The 27,099-nt window shown below is 40.4% G+C and overlaps 2 protein-coding genes across 7 annotated transcripts in view; one reads left to right on the forward strand and one right to left on the reverse strand.

Annotated features, from left to right (window-relative positions):
- The window catches only part of SESN1 (sestrin 1), a 74,337-nt gene extending 71,449 nt beyond the window's left edge, over nt 1-2,888 (reverse strand). For 2 of the 3 annotated variants that reach the window (XM_042892898.1, XM_042892891.1), the window contains exon 1: nt 2,617-2,888. In XM_042892898.1, coding sequence (XP_042748832.1) covers nt 2,617-2,880 — 264 coding nt within the window. In that variant the 5' untranslated portion in view covers nt 2,881-2,888. The remainder of the gene's footprint in view (nt 1-2,616) is intronic. The other variant, XM_042892904.1, reaches the window with a different exon arrangement.
- A 594-nt stretch (nt 2,889-3,482) lies between these two features.
- On the forward strand, nt 3,483-25,879 carry CEP57L1 (centrosomal protein 57 like 1). 4 transcript variants are annotated; one of them, XM_042884044.1, is made up of 12 exons: nt 8,802-8,901; nt 9,223-9,307; nt 15,426-15,570; nt 17,279-17,458; nt 18,046-18,167; nt 18,626-18,730; nt 19,054-19,131; nt 20,840-20,938; nt 21,656-21,733; nt 21,838-22,058; nt 23,385-23,529; nt 25,624-25,878. In XM_042884044.1, the coding sequence occupies exons 3-12, from the start codon at nt 15,429-15,431 to the stop codon at nt 25,846-25,848; spliced, it is 1,395 nt and encodes a 464-aa protein (XP_042739978.1). In that variant the 5' UTR covers nt 8,802-8,901; nt 9,223-9,307; nt 15,426-15,428; the 3' UTR covers nt 25,849-25,878. The 4 variants fall into 4 exon arrangements, with proteins under 4 accessions (XP_042739987.1, XP_042739978.1, XP_042740005.1 ...); XM_042884053.1 differs by lacking the exons at nt 8,802-8,901; nt 9,223-9,307 and adding an exon at nt 3,483-3,559 and having other exon boundaries at nt 25,624-25,877; XM_042884071.1 differs by lacking the exon at nt 19,054-19,131 and having other exon boundaries at nt 25,624-25,879.
- Nucleotides 25,880-27,099: the final 1,220 nt, after the last annotated feature.

Below are 27,099 nucleotides of genomic sequence, written 5' to 3' on the forward strand. Positions count from 1 at the left end.
TTTAAGCAATTATTAATCTCCTATAGCGTCTAATAGAAACAATGCTACTATCAGAAACAAGGAAGAAAGCTGCACACTTAAGATTCCACCGTACTTCAGAGTGATTTTTCTCCAGAAAAAAAAAAAACAAAAACAAAAACAAAACCTTAACAAAGGCAGACTCAGAGGATGCCAAACCAGGATCCTAAAAAGGAATCATGCTGACACAGTCTGCTGCCAAGCCTGCAGCTCACACTAGCCACATGCTATATGCCACCAGCCTTGCTCCAGACAGAAATCCACACAAAGACAAGCAGCATAGCTGCTCATAGATAAATATTTAGTGGTTACCCCAACAGGCAAGAAGGCCCTAGCCCCAGAAAGAAATATGGCACAAGGCTACATGGAAAATTCAGATCTCCAACTTCCTCACTGATCTATCCTAGATGCGGGGCAGACGGATGAAGAAAGCAAAATTCCCAAGTCTGCATTTCAACAAATCCAGTTTGGGCTCAGACTACAAGTCTGACACAGAGCGTCCCACGTGAGGAGGGCAGCACTGCTTCACAGGAGAACCTTTGGGTTCAAAGTTGCCTCATCCTGTCCTGGGCTCTTTGTCCTTTGTAACTCGGTACAGAATTGGCTGTAGGCAGCAAAATGATATGTACCATTGTGGACTTATTTTTTTAGTATCCCCACACAGAGAGGTTACATAATTCAACTGATTCCTCAAACTAATGTCACTTCTGAACACATTGCACATTCATAATTTTATTAAGCTATTCAACCTTTAGAATCAGCACTGAAAGTTCTATGGGGTAATTACATTTAATTTAATAGTTCTCTTATCTGATATCCTCATTGAAGGGATTTGAATAAAATTCCTCTGAAGCCAACAGAAAGCCATTTTGCAGACCCACAGTAGTCTGCAGCATCCAAAATGGAATATGTGCACTGGATTACTTCCTCCACAAATGCAGATTCAAAGAGTAAAATAAACATTTACATTTCAGAGTTCAATCTCAAGAATTAGAGTCTGCCACACTGTAATCATATCTAATTCTTCTTTTAGATCTCCTAAGAAGAAGAATTACAATAGCAGCTTCTGAAGACTTAAAGCAATGCTGTACTTGATTTCCTTAAACTTCTAGAAAACCTTCACTGCAACTTGTGTATATGCAATTAGTTTTGTATTCATGTACTTATTTTGACAGCCATAAGACTTGGACTTATGCTCGCTGTATGGAGAAGCAGTGGACTTGATTGTTTACTGGAACTGTTTGGCCCATCTAAACAAGCCAGAAAGAAGTTTCTAATCAAGACTTGTAGTTAAACATGCCAAGAACTTGACACTGATACAACTGAAATAGAGACATCAAATCACATAGTCTGACCTCCAAAATTTAGGATAGAGATAGTCATGTTTTCAGCCTTTGATTAGACTGATAAATGGTGCCTAATAAAAGCAGGTCTTCCTTTTGCAGTCTGTTCCAGTGTCTCATACTGTCCTCACTGGGAACGGGTTACCGTTCTTCCCATCTGAATCTTTAACAGGGAAGACACTGATGAAAAGGCACCAGACAGAGCTTCCAACTTAATAAATAAGGTTTTATCATGGGTTTCTGTTACTGTTGTTTGCTTTTAAGAGAAGCATTATAAATGCCAAGTCTTTCCCATACATATCGCACACACGTATTTGCAGCTCTTACTGGTCAATTTGCCTTGAGAAAATGCCCCCATACAGCCTAAACTGCGTAAGTTCAAGTTTCCTTTATTGCACATTAGTGAGGAGCTCCGCAACTTAAAACAGAGCCTATCACCCTGAGTAATCCAAAGCCAGAATTGCTTTGAACCAGTTCAAAGTAGGACAGAGCAAACCACAGAACTACATACAAGTTCATTCAAAAATAAAGAGAAATAAATAAACATTTCTCTTCCCTAAATTCCCCTATATTTAGTCTGTTAATGTTCAGGGAGAAAAAGCACAATAGTGGGAATCGGGGAGCTAACTCCAGGCACGGCTCTATGCATGCACTCTGAGCAAAAGAAACACCTTAATTTCCTCTTCCTACTCTGTAGTATTTTTAGCAGTACTGCTGCGCTCCTTTGATGGAAGCCTCAGCTTCAGGACTTTTGGAAAAAAACCTGGTGAGGTGAGCAAGAGAATTGCAGCGTCAGTAACTATAATTAAGCTGTAACAGGAGAAGAGTACAAAGTAACACTTCTATTTGTTAGCTCAGGCGGTTACTGGGTAAATCTCGCATTGGCTGGACTATCTCCGAGCTGGACAGGAGTTTGAATCTCACTGATTCCAATGGAGGGAGAGAAAAAAAGAAATGAAAAAAGAAAAAAAAAAAAAAAAAAAAAGAATTTTGACAGGCTCTGTTTAAATAGCATTGAAGGCGACACAGCTATTAAAAGCTCAGAAACCTCCCACATTGATATACAATTTCAATTGGTAACCACGTTCGTGGTTATCCCCCAGTCCCTCCTGAGTTTGCACGAAACAACCCGGCACTACCGAGCAACGCAGACCCGAAGCAGAGCACTAAAGCTGTCAGTTCAGCCCTTCTCCCGGCCGCCCCCGCCCAGCACTCACCCCTCAGAGCTCAGAGGTCGTCCCCCCCCGTCGCCCACCTGTACGCTGCTCAGAATGGCCTCGCTCCTCTCCCTCACGTCGCGGAAGGGACAGCGCTTGGACAGCATCAGGAGGCGGACCAGCGCCTCGCTCAACCCGTCCCGGGCGGCGGCAGCGGGCAGCCCGCCGGCAGCGCGCCCGGGAGCGACGCTCTGGCTGCGGCGGAGCACGGCTTGCCCGACGTTGTCCAGCGCGGCGGCGCGGGTGGAGGCGTCGCGGCTGCAGAGCCCGTCCCAGCGCAGCTCGCCCTCCCGCTCCTCCATGGGGCCGGGGCGCGGCGCCTCCTCGCCGCCGCCTCAGCAGCCCCGGCGCGGCCGCCCCATGGCGGAGCCGCGCGGCCGCGGACAGCCGGCCCGCCCCCCCGAGAAAACGAGCCCAGAGTCGGTGGCCCGCGCCGCATGAGGGGAGGGCGGGCGCTCCCTCAGCCCCGCCGACCGCGAGCCCAGTCGCTGGGGCTTCGCCTCAGCCGGCGGGGAGCGGGGCGGCCACCGCCCCGCGGTGCCGGCGGCTCCTCCTCCCCGCCCCGGGCATGGAGAAGAGGGGAGGGTACGGTCCCAGCCCTGCCTTTCCCCCCAGGCCCCAGCGCAGGGCGGCCCCCTCAGCCCGCCCCACCGTGCTCCAGCAGGGCCGGGCCGCCCAGCCAGCCCCCCCCCTCGGAGAACCCCTCGCCCACGGGCGGCCCCGCCCCCGAATTCGGGGAGGACGTGATGGACGTCCCTACCAGCCAATCGCCTTCCAGCGCTCCCAGCCAGCGGACCGATGGAGGCGAGGAGCGGCAGAGCCACCAGGGAGGGCTGGGATGCGTAGTCCGGCTGCGGGGCGGCCCCGCGGCGGTGAGCGAGGCGGAACTACGCGTCCCAGGAGGTAGCGCGACGCCCGGTGGGGCGGGAGCGGCTGGGGCTGGATGGAGCCCGGCCCGCAGCGGGGTGTTGGTGAGAACCGGTAAGGGAGAAGTCAGTGCTGAAGAAGGGTCTTTTCTTACCTTTGTTTTGGTTTATTTTTCCTGTCACCTCAGGTTTTTCAAAAAAGAGACTTGCTAACAGTAAAATAATTAAAAGAGTTCTGGCGGTAGGATTTACTAAAGGAACGTGTATTGGCAAAACGCTTATCAAATGGGCTCCTCGGGCAGAGCCTTTGGTGTAGCCTGAGTGAGTGTATCAGCAGAAGGGAGGAAAAACAGCCCTTGCAAATGAAGTTGTATGGGAACTGCTGAGTCACGGCCTGAACCTCTGATTAATCACCTGAGGTGAGCCTTGAGTCAGCCAGAGGAGCACAGGTGAAGGCAATTCACCTGTGCTGCCGGAAGGGGTGGAGCCAGGCTGCACCCCTCCTGGACCTATTTAAGAGCTGGCTACCAGAGGGGAGGGATCTCTTCTGGAGATCCTCCTCTTTTGGTATCTTCTAGTGAGCTCAACCCAAGGGTAAGCTCTTCTACTTATTCTCTTTTGTGATCCTTGTTTGGTTTTGCCTTACTCTTTTGATTATATTGCAATTATAACATCTTGGTTATACAGAAGTACAGTGACCTTCTAAGCTTCTAAGTAAAATGAAAACAGTCCCTGGGATATTCCCATCGAGCAGCCACTTTGCAGGGTTGTTATCCAGGCCCGGTGCCGAGTGGGCTAGTTCTGCTGATCCCTGGCATGCAGGCTCCTTCCTTCCTTTCTGCAGGAAACAAGCATTTTGGGGGAGATTCGAGTTCCATTTCAGCCAAGTCAGCTCCCTGCTCTGAGCCAGCCCTGGCATGGTGCTGGGGCTGACAGAGAGGGGGAAGAGTGCAGGCCAGGGCAAGGCGAAGTCAGCAAGATGTGAGCTGTGTGACCTGACACAGTTATTTCATACTTCTCACAATTCAAATCCCAAACTCAAAGCTGCAGTTGAGCACAGAATCAGCCACCTGCACACCACAAAGGGACTGAGGGATCCAGAGGCTCCAGGAGCCATGCTTGGGCTGCTCACAGCTACCAGCCACCAGCAGCTCCTTCACTGACAGTCTGACTTCTTCAGCTGGCATTCCTTTCACCCTGGCACAACTTCTCCACAGCTTGCAAAAGGAGCATCATTCTGTCACTACCTGCAGCTCTCAAGGTAGACCAATCTCCTTTTTTCCTTTTCCTCCTACAAAAGCCTTCTGCAGCAAGGCTGCTGCCATTGCTCATAGTGTGTGCAGGCCTGGGCTGTTCCACACAGCTGCTTCCTCTAGGCCTTTGGCACCTATGTGAACAAAATATCTACCAAAGTCATCGCTACCTGTTATAAACATCAGTCTTTGCTTCTCTGAGCACTCGGGGCCTCCACCCATCATAACTGGTGGTTTCAATGAAAATAACACAGCTAGTGCCTTTTAAGTTTTCTTTTTTTCTTCCTTTTTTTTTTTTTTAATTAGCTCCCACTTCAGCTTCCTGTCCTGTTCTGTTGCCACTCGTTATGGTCTCCTAGCTTTCCTGTGCACAGGCATGTCACGAATGCTTGCTTTATTTCCATGTAGATTTTGATCTGCAGAGGTTGGATATGTGTCGTTTTTCCCATGGTAAGCTTGTACTTGCTAGATGTCTCAGACAATGCCTACATACATCAGAGATCAATAAGGCAAAATAAAATCAAAGCTGAAGCATTGCTGTCAGATGTTAGTACAGTTCATATTCCCACACTGAGTGCTAAGATTGATTGAAAGTCACTGCACTGCCTTTTATCTTTTAGAAGTTGTTTTTTCCACTGACTGCAAATGAACTCTGGCTACAGGAAACAGATTGTGAAACTGGCTCCAAGGCCTAAACTTCAAATTTCAGCTCTTTGTTTGATAGACTTTAATGTAGCGCTTTGGTAATGGAGATGAAGGTGGCTTTATTTTTTCCAGACCAAATCTCTGTGGTTTTCCGATACTGGGTCAAGCTTCTGTATTCACTGCAAGACACTGTGGAAATCAAGGTCAAAGGCTATAAGCAGAATTAATCAGAGCCTGAAGTTAGGGGAATGTGTTTGTTTGATTCGTGTGTTCGCTGGCTGAAGTTAATATGCTTGTTTTTGATCCCTAAAGAACGGATAAGAGAAAGGCAGAATTATGAAGGAAACAATCTGGCAACTCATCCAGAATTAGAGCATTTGAGTTTTTAAAATGATAAGCTGAAGTAAAATTTGTAGCTGTTTTAAATCTTGGTATTTCCTTCCTTGATTGTTTATCAACTTCCCTCTATTTTAATTACACAGACTTTTATAGCTATATGCAAATTATATCCAACTGCAGAATTAGAAAAAGTTCTGAATTTTATTTTATTTACTTTTTTTTCTTACCAGTTTCTGCATGTCACAAAAATCACAAAATATGTCACTTTGCTGCAATGTCTGTTTATTCAAGTACTGCAGAAATAGTACTATTAACACAGTAAAACCTGTGCAATTCAGAGAGAACTGCTTTTTAAATTAGATTCTTTCAAATGCTTTCCTTTACATCCATGTTCACTGAGGCTTATTTAACTCTGACTAGTAAATACTTAGTATGGGATCTCTCTGTTCTACAAGTCCTGTTTACTAGAGAAGCACCACAAGACCAGGGGGTACTCTGGCACCATCTTTGAGGTGAGGCCCAAGCTACTTCCTGGCAAGCTGGCCTCGCTGATGAAACAATGTATGATGTGGAAGAAAATGTGGCCTCATTCTACTTCTGAGCAGTGCTTGTAGATCTACAGTGTGTTCTGCCCGATGTGTGTTGCGCTGGAACCAAACTCTGCCAGCCTGCACAGTGGTCAGCAGTACAGCAGGGATGGGGAAGTGAGCCATCACTTCTTAGGTGTCCAAATCCTCTTGGTAGAAAGACTGTGCTGAAGCCTGTCTTGCTTTAAGAGTTTGGCTCTCATTAACCAGAACTACAGACCATGCAAAGTCATCTTGTATTTTGTCAACTTGCTGACTGTTTGCCATGTAACCATATGAATGCAGCCTGAAAGACTGAGGGTTAGACTTCAGAACTAGAAATTCTGCTCCAACTAACTCCTTTAGTCTGTTTTTTGATAGAAATGTCCAGATTTGCACCAAGCTGTGTATCGTGATACCTATCTGCTCTTTGTGCCCACTTGTGGTTTGGGTAGTAGGTAGAGCAGCTCTGAGCGAGGTCCCAGTGCAAAATTCTCTGAGCCCAGCAGACTCACTCCAGTAAGGTCAGGTTCTTTTGTCAATAGCCACTGCTAGTTTTGGTGCCCGTTTGCATTTGGCAGAATACTCGCCTTCAGTGTGACAACACAGTGATGAGAGATGCAGCTTTCAGTTCAGGGGGATTTATGTCAACACCTGGTAGCTCCTGGGAGAGTGTCCTAGGTGTTCAGAAGGATTGCAAGTGGAAGGGAAGTGTTTATCCCCTCATCACTTGAAATTGTGTCCCTGTCAGAGAAGATGGCAAACATGTGGCACTGGTGTAGAAGAGAAGGAAGGGGGTAGAGGGGAGGGAGTGTGGTGTTGTAGCCATAGGTGCTGACCTAGGAGAGGAGATCCCTGGTGGTTGTTCCCAGGCCAGTTCTGTTTTATCCAGGGACTGTTTACTATAAGGATGCAAAAATAAACCCAGGACTCTCTTCCAGTAGAGGAGAGAGATGCATCCTTGTTTTACTTTGTCTTTTGCGTCAGCTGCCTTCTCCTTGCCCTATACTCTTCTGTGCTTGTCTGAACAGGGTCATAACTTCAAACGAAAAGGTGGTGACTCCCTGCTTCCTTCCTGCTCTTCCTCTTCCTAGTCTACCATGGTGGTCAGGGATGTGATATGAATGCTTCCCAGGAAAGCCATTAAACTCCCACTTCCTGGCCAGTGCTCTAACTGCTGGGCGACAGCATAGAGAAGTTGGACACTGCTTCCTCCAGCTATGCTTTAAAAGAAAATGAATGCTGCTTACTGGGAATTTTTTATTTGCTGACAGCCAAATAGGACTTTCAAACACCTTTGGGCTGTGCAGTTATACAGACTTTGGTATTTTCCAGGAATAACACAAAGAAAAATGCTCTGGCTAGCAGCCATTTGAAATGAAGACACAGAGAAGCTACAGGGACTCTTTATTCATTGTTTTAAAGACCAGATTTTGGCACTCACCACTAGAAGAGGGCTCCAAATTCGGAGTCCCAAGAGGAAAAAGGTGCCAAGCACCAGGGTGTGACTTCACACACATCCATGTTCATAGCATTTCCCTGCAATAGCTCTTATGAGCTCCCCTGCTGAGTATACTGCTTGTTTTGGCCTTAAAACTGCACCTTCTTTACATGAAGGGAGTGTAAGCCAGTCATAACCAAATACAGGATTCAGCCCTGAGGCTGAAAGGCTGAGACATCTATCCTGTATCAGTCCTATCCCTTTGTGATTTACTAAGATCATGTAGAACACCAGGAATTTATCATGTCCATAGAGATCCACAATTGCAGTCTAAGTTGTGTTGCAGCCAGAAATTGCATCAGGTGAAAAGAAAGGAAATTTCTCTTAATTTATAGTCAGTTTATATGTGCAACATTGTGCAGGATTTCGGAGCATCGTACTCAGATTTTTCCTGCATCACTGAAGTGATGGAAATTGAAAAATATGGATTATGTGACACAAGTGTCCTGCTGGATTTCTCTGAATGTTGTAAGTTTTCCCAGGCAACTCAGGACAGAAGTAGTTACACACAATTTTTGCTTTTCTGGGTACTTACTATGCCATTCTATATGCAAACTCTACTTTACATTGATACTTAGGATATTATATCTACTCAGGGTGCACAACGTGGATGTATAGTATGAGTTTCTATGCATATCCTAAATCATATAAGTAGATAATGTCATTTGAAATTGATCTTAAGCGTAATAGATCTCAGAAAGAAAGTTGAGGAGTTGTTCTTATACTCAAATCTGCTTGCTGTTTTTCTGCATCTTTAAAATAACTGTTGGTGACAAAAGATAACTTTGAGAATTATTTCTGGCCAGGAAGGAAACATACTTTCCTTGTTAATATCTTTCTTTTTTTTTTTTTTTTCTTTTCATTCTTAGGTTGCCTGCTGTACAAATGGAAAATAGAATTCTTGTTCCCTGCCATCAGTACCTTGTATCTTGTATCAGTATCTTGTACCCAGCTATCAGCAGCACAGAAGTGTATGAAAAAAGCAGGGGTGGCAGTATGTAAAAGGAGACAAATCCTATGAACAATTACTCTCTTTGTGTTTCTCAGCTCATCCCTGCCATGATGTTCTGGCCAAAAATCTACTTCTTACCTCTTCTCCATACTAGGCTGAAGGATGGGTGGATGAAGATATTTTCCTGAAAAAAACATATTGGTAAAAAAATGGTGGGGACACAATCAGTCTGTTTTATCTACCTAGAGGGCAAGTTGCAACATTCAGAAGCATCTTTCAATGGTCCCATCAAATGTTTGAGATGTAAAAGATGAAAATTATCACACAGTAAAAGGTGTTTTCTGTGAATGAGTCAGTATCAAGAGCAGCTATCCCCTGCCTTATTATATTTCTTCATTATAATTGTCATTTCCACCCACATATACATTTACCCCACCCTACCCTGTCTCTTTTTTTTGTTTGTTTGTTGTTTTTTTTTTTGCACTTGCCTTTCTAATCTCTAATAATTCTGCCTCTACACAGATACATAGATTTCTATACTGGAAACAGTTTCCCTTGAAAACCTTCCTCTTGCACAGCAGCCAAGTCTTCCTCTTTTGAATCAAGGGTAAATACACAGTGTCTGTAATTTCCTCCTGTCTTCTTTTGTTCTCTGAAGAGCTGCTTTCAATCTAATGAGTAAAAAAGTGGATTTTGGCAGGGTAAAGTGAAGCGACCAATCTTAGCAAACTATATATGGAAAACAGTATGTGGCATCAGCAGCAGAAAATAATAGTGGATAGAAAAAATAGGTTTTTGCATTTGTCGTGGACACTTTTGAGGAGAGCACCATCAATTTCTTCATCAGTCAAGTATACTAAAAGCAAATACTATTTGTTGGAAATGGATCCTAAGTATGAAAGGAAGAAACTAAACAGTTATTCCTATGTGGAAGAAAACGTCTTTTTAACTTTCTAAAACAAGCCAGAGTTTAAGGCTAGAAAAGGGGGTGAGAGAATAAGAAGTCCAAAGGGAGAATAGCAAGGAACAAAGGTATAAGATGGTATAAATACAAGGAAAGAGGGGCAATGAGAGAGAAAAAGCAACTGTAGCATGGGGGTGGATGAAAGGAAAAGATAAGAGAAACTGAATTACTAGGGAATTGAGGAAGTGTACTAGTGACCATTGATAATATTCACTTTTGCGTTTGAAGTTTACTACAGAATGATTGTATTTAATTACTTTGGAGTGATTAAAGGCATGGAAATGTAATTGCTTTGATAACACTCTGTTCCAGGCCACATGTTTTCATGCTAACATATCAGCTGTTACTTGATAGGAACTTGCAGTCTTGTTCCTCTGAACGTTAAGTTCAGTTATCATCTGCACGTACAGATTAAAGCAGTTCACACTAGCTCAACTTCCCCACAAAGGTATGATTTCATCATGTACTTATGACCAAAGGTCCATTTTAATGAGGATTTGGGTCTCCTGTGCTGACTGAAGAAAACAGGAAAGCTCATTATGACACGATTGTTTCACATACTCTCACGTTAGAACCTTTGCCTTAAAATAAGAAAATGTTTCAAAAAAGCTCTGTTTTTTTCCTCACCATGTTATTTATTTACTTATTGGCTCAAAGTACATTTTCTTTATTCCTCTTTTTTGTTCTCTTTTATCTTGAGCAAACAAGAACTAGAGAAATAGCAGTATGGATGTTTACAGGACTGACGCGATGGAATTTTGTTCATTAAAGTACTAGGTTTTACCATACTTTACAGTACATGTCATGAGAAAACACAGTGTAATTTCTTTTCTTGTAAGACCCAAAAAAGATACTGTATGAAAGTTCTACACGAGACTTGAAGTTCAGGAATGGATAGGTTGAGACTAGAAGTCTCAAAGAAGAAAGTAGGCACTAGGCCTTTATATATCAAGTTCTTAGACTTTCCTTTCTATCTCACAAACAGGAATACAACAGCTCCCATGGATTTACCTGAGTCAGCTTTTCAAAAAAAATCACACGCTGCCAACATGTTTCTTAACTCTTCCAACAAATTTTAGTTGCTGATTCTGAACTCATTTTAAGTGAGGCTTGAGTGAAGTTAAAGACAGGTTGAAATGCTTTATCGATTCAGTTAGCTTTTCCCTTCCTATTAGTTTTGCAGCTGTCACCATAGCGTTTCTAGCTTGTTTAGATCAAAGCAGGCACAGGAGTACCAGTTCCTTAGATACGGCCTGAACAAGGTCATGTGTTTCGAACTGATTAAAGTGGCTGTGTCAGGATGCTAGACACTGGGTGTTCCCAAAACAACAATGCAGTTTGCCTGCAACTTTATTTATTTAATTTGGTCAGTGGAAAAGCTGTTCTTTGTCTGTCAGGAATGAGGCTGAAAGAGCATTGCGACACAGCCAGTACAGCTGATAGAGTTTTTTTTCCTGGTTCTTGAAGGAAAGCAAAAGGAGAAAAAAATACACTAATTTGAATTGTGTCATTACAATGGCCTCTAACATAACCTTTTGCCAACAATACTTGGCTCAAATAGACAAGGCAGCAGCCAGCATTTGGCGATTTTCTTGGTATAGCCTGTTTTAGGGCAGTTTTTTAGCATTTCTCTTAGAATGTGTCAGGTAAACAGAGAATCATTCCTTAGTTCATCTAAGCCTTTGTTTTCCATTAAGGAAAAAACATCATGAATTGCGCACGTCAGAAGTTCAGGTCAAAACGTAGTTATCTTTGTATTTCTTTCCACATTTGTTCCATTTTTTTGCCATCTTTGAATCTGTTCTGACAGCATCTCTTTTCCTTAGTTCTAAAAAATTACTCTTGTGGCAATCTGAATAACCCAGGACCTCTCTGAGATAACAAGTGCTGGAGAACTTAGTGGCATCCCCTACATTGTCACATTATTCCTGCAGTGTATATCTTTTGGGAAAATGTTAGGCCAGCATTATTTTTTGGGCCTGTTATTACAATTCAATCCTAACATGCTTTTTCATGTGCTGCTCTGTGGCATGTGGCATAATTGTATATGTGGCAAAACATTTTTGGACTTCAGTAGAAATTTTTTAGAAAATAATTTAATGCCAAAAGTTGAAGGGTGGAATGGAGAGGAGGGGAGAATAAGAGTAAGGAAATCGTAACTGGTCTTTCTGTAACATTTGGGATTTACTCAGTAAATCCCTTCTGTTCACATACTTGGGTAAGATAGCAGTAACTAAAATTCCAATTATTTATACAGCAGCCTAATCCAGTATTCTGGGATTCAATGCAGGCCATATTCAGCAAAAATAAATATAGATAGTGTAATGATAAATCACATTAGTGCTTGGATGACCGTGAGAAAATAGTCATCTGTTTGTAACAAAGTCCAACTTGTTTGCCCTCTTCTGGCGTATGAAAGTTGAAGGGAATAAGGGCATGATCACCCTCCAGCAACCTTTATGCAAGCACACTGCTGCCTGCAAGCTGACAGCTGACATCCAAACATATTTTGGGTACTTAATTATTTTCTCATAAGCTTCTTGTTCTAGTGGGGCTGAAAACGTTCATTCTGTTTGCTGTCTCACTGGTGTAACTGACTTGGTCCTTTTCTTGATCTATGTCCTCATCTGGGGCCTGAAGCATTGTAGATATTGCACCTGAGTAGAATGGGTATTATAATCTAGATCTACCTCCTAAGATATTGAAAGGCTTGTCTACACTAGAGCACCTCTTCTGAAGCAGTTGTGTTGCAGAGCCTCCAGACGCTATAGCAACCATTCCCTCAAACTATTGTATCCTCTGCGTCTGAGAAGCTGTGGTAATCCATAACTATGTCCACAGCAGGGGTTCTGCAAACATCACTGTCTCAGTTGTGCAGTGTTACCTTCCTTCACAGCCATTGCCAAGTCCCCACTCTTAGAAGTGGCCTGGGGAGCTCTCGCAGCCAGTGCTGCCCTAAGGTGCACATTACTCTCTGCTGTGCTGGTGAAATGGTGGATGTGCATGCTGAAGCCCATACAGGATTGGCTAGGTCACTATCACTTGGCTGCTGAGCTGGCCTCGTCCCTTTCACTTTCCTCCTTCTTCACCTGCCAAACGAAAAGGTATTGTTCTCTTCCCTTTTTCCCAAATAGGTCCCCCCACCTTTGTGTTACTGGGCTCGATAGAATTTCTCAAATTTTCTGGTGCTTTATTCCCTCCTTCTCTTATTTGTTTTGTTTTGGATCACTGCCCTTCCTACAACTGCCTGCATACCCATCTCCTTGGAAACAGCAGAAGTTGTTTATGGGAAGGCAATAAGGAAACTAATTGATTTGTAGCAGCTGCGGACTTGCAAGAAAGCATGGTTCCTTGCAGGGAAGGATGGCGACTCATGAAGAAGCAAGCTTTCAGTTGTGCTGATTGCTGAAGGGTCAGATGGTAAAGACAAAAGTGGTCTTCTTGTGCTCTGTTTCCAGATTGCGTTCCACTGTTAGCAGCAACAGCAGGCAGTTTGTTGTGTGTGTGTGTACGTGCACATTTTTATGGACCATTTTTGTTACTCTTTTTCATCACCAATGTGTAGGAATTGAGAAGCAATGGAAGGGTAAGTGTTGCTTATTTTGTACTCTGTGCCATTATAGGTACTTTGTGAAAAATCATGCTGGTACCCCACACCATGCCAAGCTGGTTTTACCTGTGGCCACCAGGTGGGACCTCTTGCCTATGAGGGCAGCATGCCCCCATGAGTCAGCCACCAAGCCCCAAGAGCCAACTGCATGGTCTTGCTGCGGGCAGCCAGCACAAGACAGTTGTGAGCCACCCAGGGAACTTTCTGGAAAAGGCCAGTGGTACATGGGTCACTGGTAGGGTGAATAAGGGGGGTTGTGCTGGTGCTGGGTGGACCACCCTGAAATGCAGGATCTGCCTCAGGGGTGCTAACATGCAAAAGAAGCAGAGTCTGGGAGGCATGAAGACAAGCAAGCCCTGGCAAAGAGATGCTGATATTAATGCATCTGTGATGACAGCCTGGGGGAGAAGGAAAGTGTTTCCATGTACCTCTTGCACGTCTTGAAGAGGTGGTGTGGATGGATGTGATTTTTTTTTCTATTTTGTATGTATTCTGAAGCAGTACTGAAAGAGCTGTTAGTGGAAAACTGTTCCTTCACTGAAAACTTTCTTCCCTATCCAGTAGGAATGAATTTGCCTAGGGTGTGCTTTGTCATATCTTATGGTCATATCTGTCCTATGGTTTTTGTTAGGATTTCTTCTGTTACTAGATACCTTCTTTTTGTCACTTTTGGGAAATCAGCACCTATGAATATCTGTGCACGAGGAGCAAGCTCTCTCTTTGGAGCTCTCACAAAGAAGCACGTCCTGGGGGGGCCGATAGCACCACTGCTGCTCTGTCAGAAGAATTTGCTATGTTTTAAACTTGAGCGGTACCACAGTTGTATCACTGAACCTTCACATAAGCTGCTTTTCCAGCAACTGAAGCTGTACACAACTTTTATTTTTTAAAAATTTTAGATTTATCAAATGAGGTGCTTGGTTTGGTGCCTAGTTTGATAGGTAGCCATGATGTGCTTAAAAGGTGCTGTAACTTCCTTCTCTTGGCATTGTGTTTACACTTCCAACTACTTGCAAGACCTGGTAAGAGCTTTCAGAAGTGAATGACTCCTTCTACTTGAAACATGTGAATTGGTAGGACCTTTAATAAAGGGCAATGAAGTTTGTACTTCAGTGAAAGCATTTGTGCAACATTGGAATTGGTCTCTGCTGTTCCTAAGTAGAATTAGTAGATGAGTAGAAGAGCAAAGAGTACAAAAGTAAAGCTAATTTTTAAAGTACCAGTAAGTCCAAACATATTAAAGATATCTTTAAAACTAGTTTCTTTTCCACCTTTTCTCCTAAGATGACCTATAGCCTTTCTTTGTATGACCTATAGACCATGCTTGGTTGTCATAGCATTCCCAATGTAAACAACAAAATGAGGCTTGAATGACTTGTCATAGAATGTAGATGGACTGATCTCAAAGGGTCTGCTTTCCTAGAGCTTATACTATACCAAGGCACTTTGTGCAAGTTTCCTTGGTCATGTCTTGAGTATCAAGGAAAGCCACTGTTCGACTAAGCATGAAGAGGCTTCAAATGTGCTTCTGATAAAACAAAGAATGTGAAAGGGTAGAGAGGAAAGGGAATTAATACATAAGTTTAATAATGGTGAGAATGTTCATAGTAATCATGAGAAGGTTACATGTTTTACATGTTAACTATCCTTTTGTTATTTCAACGCTATGTCAAAAGCCATGTCTTTATTACATAATAAAGCCGTATGTTAAACAAAAACAACGAACTCTGACACTATTACAATGTACCGGAACAATAAGGAGCCTGTACAAACAGACTGTAAAACTTGCAATGCTTGCTCTGCAGAGACCACTGAGAGGCATATGCTAACTTCTGTAAAATAGATGCTACAAAAATGTTTTAATCTTTGGCTTTTAGAAGGTCACTATTAAGTTTAGAAAACACAGAGGAAAAATCTTAGAAAATTTTGGCTGTTTGAGGATAGTTGTGTTTAGTGTTACTGAAAACATTGTTTTGGAATTGCATTAACATACACAATACCTCTGGGTATATGTGGCTTTTTAAATTCTTATTTTATGCAAGTGATCTGGCTTAATATAAATACAGCCAGGGACTGCTCAGTGAGGTGCCTTGAAAACTGTTACATAGTTCATTAAAAAGCTAAAGTCACTATAAAGCTCTCTTTTTGCAGGCTATGGATTCTGAATCAAAGGACAGCTTAATAGGAAGCTTTCTTCAGCCTCCAGCTAAAATGATTCCTGCATCCTTTGTTTGTGGAGAACCAAAGAAGTTGGCAGTTGCTGGTGACAGTGGGCCTTCTATCTGCTATAACCAAGGTAAGCCAAAAAGTGGTCTTTTAAATTGTTTCTTGTGAAATCTCGTGAGCAAAGTCTCCGTTTTGTTTTACCCAGTTCAATGACTTGCTGCAATTATCAGTCAGTAAGACAGGATGTATATGTGTCCAGAGGGAGTAGTCTCCCTGAAGTCGTACATCTGGAATGGAAACTGCTGCAAGCCTTCTGACATCCTTATAAACTTTGGCTTTGAAAATTGTTTAACTTAAAGATCGTCAGACTTCCTCTAAAAGCAAAGGAGAAGACTTCAAACTCAACAGAAGCTGTTCATGCTTTAAATCCAGAAAAAAAAAAAAAAAAAAAAGACATGACGGTACACTGACTTGAAATTGGCTTTGTGCTGTGCTATTCAACTCTTTCTAGCTTTAAATCACTTCTAAGCTTTTTTGTGTCATCTGATGTATTGGGAGAACTTGCGAATAAAACAGTAAGATAACTTACTCAGGTAAGTTATCAGCATATTTGTCTATGTGAAACATGAATCCACTATGATTATCTGGTGTCTTAATCAGTGATTACTCTCTGGAGCTCACGGGACAAATGCTTGGTGGTTTAAGTTGTCCAGATTACTAAGCAAATCACAAGTTTACCATACTTGGATTTTATTTAATATAAAACTTTGCAATACTGTATAGACATAATCAGTGTGTATGTCATCATTGTTCTTTATTTTGTGGCTTCTCCAAATGAAGAATAGTTTATTACAGAATTTACATAACGTCATATAGAGTTTGGACTATTTGGATCAAGACGTTCAGCTCAATATTGTGCAGCTAAATGTTTAAATGAAGAAATGTTTGGTATCCTAACAGAAAGATGTAAAAAGTGGCCCCTTCTGCTCTCTGGGACCTGTTATTTATTTACTTATCTTAATTAGGCTAAGTAAAGCTGCTTGGAGTTTTTATGGAGCTATTTTATGGAGCTATCCAATATTTGCTAGGTATTCCTCTATCAAGAGAGTTGGTATAATGAAAATATCAAGGCTTATGAAATGTCCAACAAGAAGCTGAACTTGTTTGGGAATGTGTCTTAAACTTATAGCTTCTTGGAGAGCTAGCAAGCAGCTGTAAGTTATTTTCAGAATTTTAACTCTGGAATTGATTTAAGGCTAAAAGCAAAATCTCTGATTATTATTATTATTATTTTCTTTTTAATGTTAAATGCAGGAAATGAGACAGACAAATCATTCACTTTTGAAACAATAATGTTTTTAAAATGCATCTTCTGTTAAAATGTCCTGTTGTATCTGATTTTTTCCCCCCTGCCTGGAATCTTTTTCTTTTTCTTTTTTTAGTCTGTCCACACCAGTTGCATTGCTCCAAAAACTTGGATACCTAACTTAAATACCTGTGTTCCCTGCTCCTCTGTAGACAGATACAAACAGGTCTGAGTTCCAGGTTTTGCTGTACTTGATTTGGCATGATTTCTTCATGCTTGCCAACATTTTGACTGAAAATAGCTTAATAGCTTTGCTATTCTGTTCTTTATTCTCCACCTATGCAGTAAACACATTTACTTTCTCCTACGTATATTCTGAGTGTGTAATTGTATGGTTGGAGAATGTCACTGCTTTTAGATCTGATCCTAGAAGGAAAAGCTAGGTAGTAGTTTTCCATTTGAAGCGTTTTATAAAAATAGTAGGAGGAACTGTGTTACGAGAGCTGAGTGTAACTGATGCTTTATTTTCTAGCTGTGGTGGCAGCCCTGAGAACTCTACAAGAAAAGATCCACTATCTAGAGCTGGAGAGGTCACATGCTGAGGAGAATCTGTGCAGCCTTTCTGTAGCAGCTGCTCAGTATAAGAAGGCTTTAGACCATGAGTCCTTCAAAAATGACACAGCACATCACAAACTGATGCAACAGAGGAAAGGTATTTCTCTGAGTGATAAGGTGTAGCCACACCAACTCAAAGACTGCATAATCCAGGGAGTGTTTGTTTTGACAAACAGCTAATTAATTTAATGCAACCTCCTTTTTTTTTTTTTTTTTTCTTCAGAAGCGTGGAAGGCAGAAGTCTGATAATTGTGGATAAAGTTTAGATCTTTTTTTTTTTTTTTTTTACACATCTTAACCAGATATTGTATAACTCATAAGACTATTTTAAAGGTAAACAGATTTCAGGTGGTGTGTTTAACTGCTACAATAAGTTAGCATCTGCTTACTTGTATAACACTGCTAACTTGAGAAAAGTAAGTAGAAGGGAATAAACTAGATTCTGCTGATATAAATCAACGTAACAGCAGAGCTCACACCTTTGGAATTCATATTAGAGTCTGTCTCTGGAAAAGCATCTTGATTCTCTTGTCATATACAATATACATTTAACCGCATGACTTGTTCAGACTAACAAAACTATTCTTGTCTCTTTTGAAGATAGAGAATTCCTCAGAGAGATGACAAACTAGTTAAACATATAACTCCCATTGCTGTACTGAGCATCTTTGCTTCTCTTTGTAGATGTAAGTGTGCAGTTAAATGCAGCACAATCCCGCTGCTCCCTGCTGGAGAAACAGCTGGATTACATGAGGAAAATGGTTGAGAGTGCAGTACTGGAAAATAAAGTGATTTTAGAACAACAGGTGAAGCTCTTTAACATACTAACAAAGTGGTAAAGTAGTTAAAAATATAAAAATGTATTCCTCATTTTTCCTCAGCTCTGTGTAGTGTGACAGATAGCAAATGGAAGCAATTTTCTGTCCGGCTGGTTGTTGACAACCATTCAATGCATTGTAAGAAAAGACTCCCTAGATGTCACTCTAAATGAGTAAAACCATGCTAATACTTGCACATTTGATAGACAAAAAGACTGCTGGAAATGTAAGTCTTCTTTGTCTGCCTGGTATTTTTCATCACTTTGCAATTTTAAAAATACGAAATTTAAATTATTTAAACAACTTTACTGTAGTGTATGGGGGTTTCTTTGTTTTGTTTTTTTTGGGTTTGGTTTTTTTTTTGTATGGTTTTTTTTTTTCAGTCTGAAATAATTTTAGTCAGTTGCCAGCTTTACTCTGGCTTATGTTTTCTGACCCATCCTCAGAAAGAGAAAAATCAGAACCAGATGGAACTGCATGCAAAACTTGAGAAACTTGAAGTGCTAGAAAAAGAGTGTCTTAAACTTACTGCTACTCAGAGAGTTGTAGAGGTAAGTAAACATGGAATTAGTCTGAAAGTCATTCATTTTATATGAGTTATGTGGTATACTGTTAATAGTGCAAACTTTTGCAAAAGTTTTCTCTGCTGAAGCTGAGATCATCAAATACACCTGCGTGAATGCTTGGCTTCCTTGGCTTCTTTTACATAAATTGTTTTTTTTTGTTGTTGTTTTTTTTTTTTTTTCCCATTCTGGGCCTTAAAAATTCCATCCATTCCTATTTTATCCCAGATTGCAATTACAAACGACTATAGGTTTCTGAATTCAATGTGACAAACTGAAGTGTGACTAAGCTTTCTTGCTTTCAAATTCAGGACAAAATCAAACATTTAGAAGAAAAGCTTTGTAAAGAAGAGTGTCAGTACAAGCTAATACAAGACAAAGCTGCTCAGGTAGACTGAAACAGTTTTATTTGATCTCATTTTTTGTTACTGAAGGAAGCTATTCTCTCTGTCCAAGATACCTTTTTAATAACATTTAAATTCTATATATTTAAATCCTAGAGTACTGGCTCCTGGAAAACTCCTGGAGTACTAACTAGACTAGTCATAATTACATGAGGGAAAATTTAATGTGTTGTGTTTCTTGATCAGGAAAGATTCTGCTTGGTTTTGTGTTAATGAGAATTCATCAGCCTTAAGGCTGTAATCGGGGATCTAGATAGAGTATTAATTTCTAGAGAAACTGCAGCTGAATCAGATAATCTCATTTTAAGGTAACTAAAAATAGTCATGTAAGTACCCTCATACCTCAAGTAAGGTGGTCGTTCTCTTTGTATTCCTTTTTGTTAAGATTTGCTGAAATTTAATGTAATGAATGTAATGTTGGAAGACTCTTTAATGGTGATACATTGCTTATTAATAGAGAGTTTGTATAATTAGTTGTTCTGTGAAATCACAGTCAGTTTGTTGGGCCATCACCCATTTCAGAGAGGAATATTTCTCAAAGTGAGCAAAATCAAAGAAACAAAGGAGCAAATTAGATTCAAGTATTCTGAACCTTCATCAAGAGGTAGCAACCATTTTGAAAGAGTTGTTTGTGGTGACATTCCCCAGAGTGGGGCGTGCAGAGCTGATGAAGAATCTTGGAACAGTGCATCCGTAAGTGAAGCTGAAAGCTTAAATTAATAAATAATTGGAGGTAACTTTATATCTCTTTTAAGTTCAGTTTGCTTTCATCAGTCCAGGAACCTTGCAGTAGGTGGCCCAGATATTTGATTACCTCCACAATACAGCAGAATGGCACAGTTGAAAACCTGCAATACTGGGGGATTTCTTTCTTAAACTGCTGCTTCTGCTGAAGAGCAGAAAGCCAGCTATGAAGACTTTATGTTCTGAGTAACATTAAGAATAACTCCCAGAACAAATAATCTGACCTTAGCAGTAGTATAAACATTTGCTCAAGAAGGGAGGTTAGCACAATGAATTGGGTCTTTACTATTTGTCCCACCTTGATTCACTGTAGATCGGTTTAGGTCTGTTGGATCTGAGTTTGGAAACACAGGGTGTGGCACAGCTGATTCAGCTTCCTTTTGATGACAGAAAAATTAGAGTAATCTCAGTGCAGTGATGAACTTCCAGCATTGTTTAGCCGGAAGTGCTGCGCATGCCAAAACAAATTTATTGTCCTTTTGGTTTGGGAATGGCTATTATCCTGTTTATCATGGGCCTTTATATCAACTTTGAACTTCAGAGTAATGTGTGGATTGTCCAGTAGGCTTGACGTCTATGATACACAGATGGATTCAGCTCTTTTTGTCTCCAGGCTGTAAGATCCCAGTGTTCACATTCTTTGGATTTTATGATCAGATCCTTAGCAAGCAGCAGGATTGTTTTATTTCAGTTACTGGGTGTTATAGTGGAAAAGCACACCTACTGCAGCTGGATGTGAAAATGGAAACTTGTTAGACAGTTATGTCTGATGCCATACCATCCCAGTAACCTGTTCGGTTTTTAAGCATAGGTTATGCTTTCCAAGCAGAATAGTTAATAGTGCCCTTAAATGGCTCTCATTCATGTGTGAAAGAATTAATTAGACTGTGTGATTTCAGACTTCTAATGTTGTATTAAATAATTGCTTTCTTTTTGTTTATGCACACAGCTTCAGACAGAATTTGAGATAAACCGAATTTTGATGCCTTTGGATTCATCTGAAAGTGAACTTAAAAAGAGAAGCAAGAAAAAAAAAAGCCCTAAGAAGGTAACATGAAGTTTTTCATTATCACAGTTTCACTGATAGCATCTGACTCACACAGAGATTGGAATTTGTGAAAAATGGTAATGTAAGAGCCACTTGATTTGTCTGCTGCACTTTGTTCAGTTTCCAAAGTGAATAACAGTGCCCAATACCTCCATTTTTTCTTTTTAATTTTTTTGCTTTTGGTAACTAAAACTGGGACAGAGCTGGCAGCACCTCATTGGAAAATGTTCCTGTACTACCATGGCAACAACCTTTGTTACAGTTTTCCTCCCCTATGTCCTACCTTATCTGCTTTTCAGTTTATCTGGCGAAATTAGCTTCCAAAGTAATTTTAAAGTAGGCCATCCTAAGATGGCACGTTTTAGAGGGATTGTTGAAATCAAGAGAATTTTGCAACAAATGTTACAGGTCAGCCAAAATTTTGCAACTCTAGTTTTGCTTAAGTAAGCAAAGCTCAATTTTTTAAAATGTCTGTCTAATTGCCAACGTATCTACTAAGTGAATCTGGAAGATAATTTATCTCAGCTGTTATTGTTTGAAAATCCTATTCCTTCTATGTACAGTAGGGAAATGTTTTTAAAAAAACATGAGGGAAGCTGAGCTGATGCGTTTCACAGCTTCTTTATTTGAATTTTTGTTATTCTACAAAACAAAAAAAGATCGCACTGTTGGTTCAGCACACTGAAATTTCTTCTTTCTTTTTCTGTTTTATGGCAGAAAAATCCTATGATGAAGGAAATTCATCTCCCACAATTTCACGTACAGGCAGGTGTGCTACCTTTTGTGGTTGGGAAGGTGAGTGAAACCAAAAATTCTCGCTAAATTGGCATGTACCATTTCAGTTTCTTTGCTGTAATTGTTAGTCATGTTTGTAGACAACTTACTTGTTCTTCTTTAAGTCTGTCAGCTCCAGCCATTCTCTTAGTGCAAATGTGCAAAGTGTGTTGCATATTATGAAGCATCGCAATCCACGTATCTCATCACAAAGACAAATCCGAAATAGATCTGGAATTTCAGGACAAACAACTCTTTCAAAATCTGTATCCTCATCATCTGCTGTCACCAGAAGACTTTCTGACTTTCTGTTGGGAATACAAGATGAGCTGAGCCAAATGAGCTTGTGAGTAGTCATCCTCTGTATTACGAGTAAAAACGACTTCAGCAATAGCCCCGTGAAGCTGTGGGTGTACTATACTCAAACCTACCAAATGTAGGACTACATGTGAGAATTTCGTGAGCAAGCCTAGCTGGTAGGATTTTTCTCATTCAAAAACTTCTTTTTGTCCTGATGTTTGACTGATCTTGTAAGTGAGCAAAATACTCTTTAGTTGAGTTTGTTTTCCTGCGCTTATCTGCTACTGAAGTAAGAAACACAGCAAATAAAAGAATCTTCCAGGCCTGGGATTTTTAGAAATTTGAAATATACTATGAGATCTATAAAATATACCAAGAATGTTCTCGTGTACAATACTTTAAGAAGGTTGAAACATACTTTCCTGCCAGAAAATGAGCGGAGTGTGGGAAAAGCCAATGCTCTAAATGGGTCTGTATGTATCTTGCCATACAAATAAATGTGAAAGAAAAGTTGTGTTTTTAGGCATTTTTATTTTAACACAAGTTTGTAGAATTGTGAGCTAAAGCTATGCAGCTGGTCGTATAGACGTCAACATGATGAGCTGAGGTTTGAACAGGGGAGGGCGTGTTGATTAAACCAGTTTGGATGTTGACACTGGTTTGAAACATTTGATGTGGCAACATTTAAACTGGCAACCAATCTCTTCTTCAAAAAATAATGGTTGATTTAATCATAGCAGTTCAAGGACAGGAATATTTTTCTTTGCAGCAACAACCAGTTGTCCCTGTTAAGTGTCAAGAACCAACAGTTAGTCAGAAGTTAGAAAAAAAGCTTTGAGCTGTGGAAAAAGATTACCTAACAGAGCCTATGCTTTCAGTTTGTTCAAATGTCCATGTATCAAGCGAGTCTAAAGCATTCATTTTAATTAACCTGATTAATGTAATTAAACAACACAATTTGCTGCTGATCTTTTTGAGGAGAATATTTCAATTTGAATAGTCTGGAAGGAGAACTAACTTGAATTACTAATTTAAAAAACACTTTTCTGTATTACAGTAAGCTTTCAAAGTCTGCACTAAGTTGGGCAAGAACTTCATAGCTGCTGTTGTCCTCTGTTTACTTTCCAAACTCTCATCAGCTACAAATCTGAAATGAGAATCAGAGCCCCTGGGGGGAAAAAAAAAAGAACACCCTCTTTTCTAGAGTGAATATATTCCAGATGAACATGTATTGTGTAAGGGAGTAAATAATGCTAAATTGCTGTACTCTAGACAGAACAGCTGGCAATTCATGCAATACAGTGAAATTACTGGAGGAAATCCTAGAGGCTATATCATGAATACTTAACTGTGCCATTTTTGTTTTTAACAGTGAACATCAAGTACTTCTGAAGGAGATCCAGGAGACTCAGGACTCCAAAATTCGTGAAGATCTAGAACAGAGGCTGAATTCCCTTGTAAAACAAATGAACAGTAAAGGAGAACAAATATCCAAGTTGAAAAAACATGAGAAAAGCGTAAGAAAAAAATGTAAACTGTCCAGCTAGCAACACTCTTGTTAAATGGCTCTACCTTTTGTTGTCAGTAACTAGAATGCCACTGGAATGCTTAAGCTAGGTTGTTTCAGTATGGGTGATTAACATTAGGCTGCTAACTCAGTGTTCTTGTACCTGCAATTCCTCCTTTAAATCATAAAATGGTGCTTAGAATTGGCAGGTAGATATGTAGACCAGTGAGAAAACTTCCTGTCCTGTGGCAGTTCTTCAGTATAGAGCAGAGTTGCTCAGTCTGTCACTTTCACTCCCTGTATAAAGATGGGCTGTTGAGATTTCATTCCTTTGTGCCCTTTCTATCTGGAGAATGAGAAAATAGAAGCTATATTTCCTGTACAGACAGGCTTGAATGTCTTGTATTTTACTGAAAGATTGAAGTTTGTTATTAACCAAATAGTTTACTGACTGCAACTTCTCTCAAAAATCATAGCCAGACAAGCCTTTTAGGTTTTTTTTTAACCCTTAATCTATACACATGCTGTCAGTATTTTCTGTAGGCATAAAAAACAACTACATGTCCATAGAAAATCACGCTTCTGTAGATGAGCTGCTCAGCCTGCTTGTAGCAATTTGCTTTGGAACAAAATAAAAAACGCAACCTATAATTCTGTCAGATATTTTTCTGTTCTTTCATCTTATTTGGTAGGATAAATAGGCTCCCATAAGAGCTTTACTTATGTAGGAAGCAAAACAGAACTCAGTGTGAGACCTTGTGGAAGGGGAAAGTGATATTTAATTTAAGTGCAACCAACTTCATTTATATTCATTCTTTGATAGATTTTACTCAGTTAAACTTTTAATTATCCCATATACTTACAAAAACACTTATATCAAAGTCTTGTCGGGGTTGCATTTGAGAAAAGTGGACTGCTGAGTCATTGCTGACTCTCTTGGCAATGTCTACTGATGTATAGGTTAATATCTAACATTCTTGAGAAGCCAGCAGTTGGTGTTACTCTTTGCCTTAGAATCTTGGTAACATGATCCTCAGAAAATGGACAACAGCACCTTTACTTTTTCATTTTGCATATCTTTATGGCTACAACCTGCCTTCATTTGGGAATGATGGGAAGAAGAATGGCACATTTGTTGTGGTGCAACCCTGTTGTCCTTCTTGAGTGTTTGAGAGTGTAGATCTTTTGCTGGCAAGTTGTCTGTGCTGTGGCACAGCCTTATCAGAGCACATGCCTTACAGTCATTATGTAAATAGCATATTCTTCATGCTTGTCTGTTTGATTACCGTCCATCATACCTTGGTTATCAATACAGGCCACTCCTGTAACATCTGGTATCTGTTGTTTTTTTGGCCTTTTTTTGTTGTTGTTGTTGTTGTTTTCATGGACAGACCTATTTATTTGAATTTCACACAGATCAATCTTAATATTTCTGGTACATATTTCTGCATTTAGAACCTGTCATGTTAAAAATACTGTAGTCATCTCTCTGTTTCCCACTTAATAATATACTTTAGAATGCAATTAAAATTAATTTTTTCAGAAATGGATTAATAACCCAAATTGGTGTATGGAATGTTTCCAGCTTAATTTTATCTTAAGGAGAGATATTTTCATGCCAAATGCAAGTCAAGGCTTTATATTTGACATCTAAAAAAATATTCTATAGCAATCAACCATACTTATTTAGTTTCTTGACTTTGTTGTGAGGCTTCAAAGTAAGCTGTCAGATATGGTGATTCATAATAAGCTGTACAGGTTTTATAGCTTCTTTGCTGTTGTTACATTGGTACAATCTGAAATGGAAGAAGACCATTGTAAATATAAATTGGTTACAGATGGTGTTCAGGCTCTTTTAAGCAAGCATTTTTACTTCACGGAGTAACAGGGTTCAGCAGTCTTTTGAGTGTGGATGAGGTCAGTTTTCTATAATGTTTTCTGTAATACTTTTAGTTTCACTAAGACAACTATATGCAAGATTAGTAGGTTTTAATGATTTTTAAAAGTCCTTTGGATGTCTTCAGTTTGGAATTTGGTAGAAATTTGGTAAGCAGTAAGCAGTAGCAAAGTGAGTAATGTTCTAATTAGTAATCTTTCTTTGTAGGTGCAGAAATTAAAGCAAAAGACTCAGAAATTGAAGAAAGAGGCAGCTCATGTTAAACCAAAATATGATAACCAAAAGGAGGCAAAGGAGATTGCAGGCACTGTAAGGGAAAGTATGTCCAAATCTCATGCTGGGCAGAAAAGCAGAAGCTCCCTTCAGCTGCTAAAAAGTGTACAGAAGCTTCAGTCAACACTGAAAAAAGACGACATTGTGTGGGAACAATAATTCTAAAAATAAAGTTTTTGAAGTTGTCTGACAGCTAGTAAATATTGAATTTCACAGAGTAGCTTTTAAAAATAAAATAAATATAGCATTTCTCATTCTAAACTGTCTAATAACTGGTAGGTCAGTTTGTTCACCTCTATTAACTTTCATGTAGCATAGCTATAATTCCAGTACACTGAATTGTAATGAAATGTTTCAACAGATTAATTAAATGCTTATTAATTAACTTGTCAAATAAGCCCATACCCTTCTAGGCTTAAAATAATATGCAATCTTTGGTGTCCTGCTCTTCACCATCTCCATCAGGAAGATTCTTTGAAGATTCTGTGACATAAAACATCCTTGTCTCTAAATTGGAAAGACGTGGATTTGACTGATGGATCACCCAGCTGATAAGGAATTGGCTGAATGATCATACTCAAAGAGTCGTAATCAACAGTTTTATGTCCAGATGTAGACCAGTGGCATTCCTCAAGGATCAGTAATGGGACAGGTGCTTTTTAACATTGTTATCTGTGATGTGGTCAGTGGGATTGGGTGCACCCACAGAAAGTTTGCTGACAGTTCCAGGCTGTGTGGTGCAGACAACATGCTGGAGGAAAGGGATGCCATCCATAGGGACTTTGACAGACTTGAAAGGAAAAGGACTTGGGAGCATTCCTTCACAAGAAGCTCGACATGACCTGATAATGTACTCTTGCAGCACTGAAAGCCGATCTTAACCATGGCAGCATCAAAAGAAACACGGCCAAGAAGTGGAGGGAGGTAATTGTCTCCCCCTGCTCTGTTGCTGTGAGGTCCTACCTAGACTACTGCGTTCAGCTCTGGGGTCCCCAACATAATAACAAGGATGTGGAGCTGTTGAAGCACACCCAGAGCAGTGCCACAAGAGTGATCAGAGGGCTGGAGCAGCTCTCCTATAAAGACAGGGTGAGAGAATTGAGGTTTTTCAGCCTGGAGAAGAGAAGGCTGTAGAGAGATCTCAGTGCAACCTTTCTGTACCAGAAGAGAGTCTACCAAAAGAAAGCTGGAGAGGGACAAAGACTCTTTATCGAGGAATATAGCAATAGGACAATGGGTAAGGGCTTTCACCTAAAAGAAGTTAGTTAAATTAGATATAAGGAGGAAATTATTTACACAAAGGGTGATTGGAACAGGCTACCCAGAGAAGGGCCGTAAGGAGGATCCGGGGAACTATAGGCCTGTTAGCCTGACCTCGGTACCAGGAAAATTAATGGAACAAATCATCTT

The sequence above is a fragment of the Lagopus leucura genome, unplaced genomic scaffold, assembly GCF_019238085.1.
Source record: "Lagopus leucura isolate 7727_CA_CO unplaced genomic scaffold, USGS_WTPT01 Super-Scaffold_73, whole genome shotgun sequence".
Taxonomy (NCBI): Eukaryota; Metazoa; Chordata; class Aves; order Galliformes; family Phasianidae; genus Lagopus; species Lagopus leucura.